The 1,796-nt window shown below is 47.9% G+C and overlaps 1 protein-coding gene across 4 annotated transcripts in view; it reads left to right on the top strand.

The window, feature by feature from the left end:
- LOC107698307 (bombesin receptor-activated protein C6orf89 homolog) overlaps positions 1-1,796 on the top strand; it is a 7,063-nt gene that overhangs the window by 2,462 nt on the left and 2,805 nt on the right. For all 4 annotated transcript variants that reach the window (XR_001635334.1, XR_001635333.1, XM_016499264.1 and 1 more), the window contains exons 3-6: positions 927-1,092; positions 1,173-1,309; positions 1,396-1,490; positions 1,570-1,705. Coding sequence is in view for 2 of the 4 variants with exons in the window: in XM_016499264.1 (XP_016354750.1) it covers positions 927-1,092; positions 1,173-1,309; positions 1,396-1,490; positions 1,570-1,705 (534 nt within the window). In the remaining 2 variants the exon portion in view is untranslated. The remainder of the gene's footprint in view (positions 1-926; positions 1,093-1,172; positions 1,310-1,395; positions 1,491-1,569; positions 1,706-1,796) is intronic.

The raw sequence follows: 1,796 nt of genomic DNA, 5'->3' as shown, positions 1-1,796 counted from the left end.
GTGTGGGTGTGTGTGTGTGTGTGTGTGAGTGAGTGTGTCTGTGTCTGTGTGTGAGTGTGTGTCTGTGTCTGTGTGTCTCTGTGTCTGTCTGTGTCTCTGTGTGAGTGTGTGTCTGTGTCTCTGTGTGAGTGTGTCTCTGTGTGTCTGTCTCTCTTGAGTGTCTGTCTGTGTCTCTGTGTGAGTGTGTCTCTGTGTCTGTGTCTCTGTGTGAGTGTCTGTCCGTGTCTCTGTGTCTGTCTGTGTCTCTGAGTGTGTCTGTCTGTGTCTCTCTGTGTCTGTCTGTGTCTCTGTGTGAGTGTGTGTCTGTGTCTCTGTGTCTGTCTGTGTGTGTGTGTGTGTGTGTCTGTCTGTGTCTCTCTGTGAGTGTGTGTCTGTGTCTGTCTGTGTCTCTGTGTGAGTGCGTGTCTGTGTGTGTCTGTGTCTCTGTGTGAGTGTGTGTCTGTGTCTCTGTGTGACCCAACACACACACACACCTCTCACACACTCACAACACACACACAACACTCATGCTCACACTCACAACACACACACACACACACACACTCACAACACACACTCACAACACACACTTAAACACACACAAAAAAAACTCAAATAAAAATGAATTATTAAAAAGTATTTTAAATGTTCTTGCATGTAACCGAATACAAATATATTATAAAAAATATTTTATTATATTTTTACATATAATATAAAATATAAATTTTTGTAAAATAATTTACATATAATTTTTATACATTGTTATATATTTTATATACAGCTTTTTATAATATATATTATATTATATTGAATTATGAGTGTGAGACAGATGTGTGTGTGTGTGTTGTGAGTGTGTGACAGATGTGTGTGTGTGTGTGTTGTGAGTGTGTGACAGATGTGTGTGTGTTGTGAGTGTGTGACAGATGTGTGTGTGTGTGTGTGTGCAGCTGGTGCTGGCGGTGGGTGTTCTGCTGATGGTGGTGCTGGTGTTCACGTATCCTCACAGTGTGCCGCTGCTGGACTCCTCGAGCGCGGCGGGACACAACAGCTCTTCTCCTCTCAGTCACGCGCGTCTGCTAGCGCTGCCCATCACCCAGAAATACAAGCTGCACGGTGAGACGCCATCAGACGCTCCGCACTCTGCACTCGCTCTCAGTGCGTGTACATCTCAACACACGCGCGTGTGTGTGCAGGTTTTCACGAGTGGTGGGTGTCTGGCGCGCTGCAGATGCCGCAGGGGAACTGCTCGGCCTGCGCAGACGTGACAGCGGTGCTAGAGCTGAGAGCGTCTGCGGGGATCGAAAAACACACACAGCCACTGCTGCTCAAGGTACAGACATGCACACACACTCACACACACTGTGTCATGATGGAGGTTAACGTGTGTGTGTGTGTGTGTGTGTGTGTGTGTTTCAGGGCGGAGAGTCTCTGTCTCGCCGTGTGTCTCATCTGGAGCAGTTTTCACAGCCGGACACACTCACAGCAACACCTGCCAACTTCACCCTGCTCTGGTAACCAGCAGCATTCGGGTTATTATATGATCATTAGCATCTGTATGTTGTGTGTGTTTGATGCTCGTGTGTGTGTCAGGAGTTTCTCGTCCAGTCCCAAAGAGACGGTTCTCCACTGGTTGTTTCCTGATGCTGAGATCTGCCCTCTGCTGGAGAACACAGGCACAACACTGCAGCGCTGCCAGCTGACCCACAGCACCAGCACACAACACACGGTCAGAACACACACAGAATCACTCTCTCTCTCACACACACACACACACACACACACACACTCACACACACACTCACTCACTCACTCACACA

This window comes from Sinocyclocheilus anshuiensis, unplaced genomic scaffold, assembly GCF_001515605.1.
Source record: "Sinocyclocheilus anshuiensis isolate Anshui unplaced genomic scaffold, SAMN03320099.WGS_v1.1 scaffold2216, whole genome shotgun sequence".
In the NCBI taxonomy this organism is placed as follows: domain Eukaryota; kingdom Metazoa; phylum Chordata; class Actinopteri; order Cypriniformes; family Cyprinidae; genus Sinocyclocheilus; species Sinocyclocheilus anshuiensis.
This window is presented reverse-complemented; position numbering and strand designations above follow the sequence as displayed.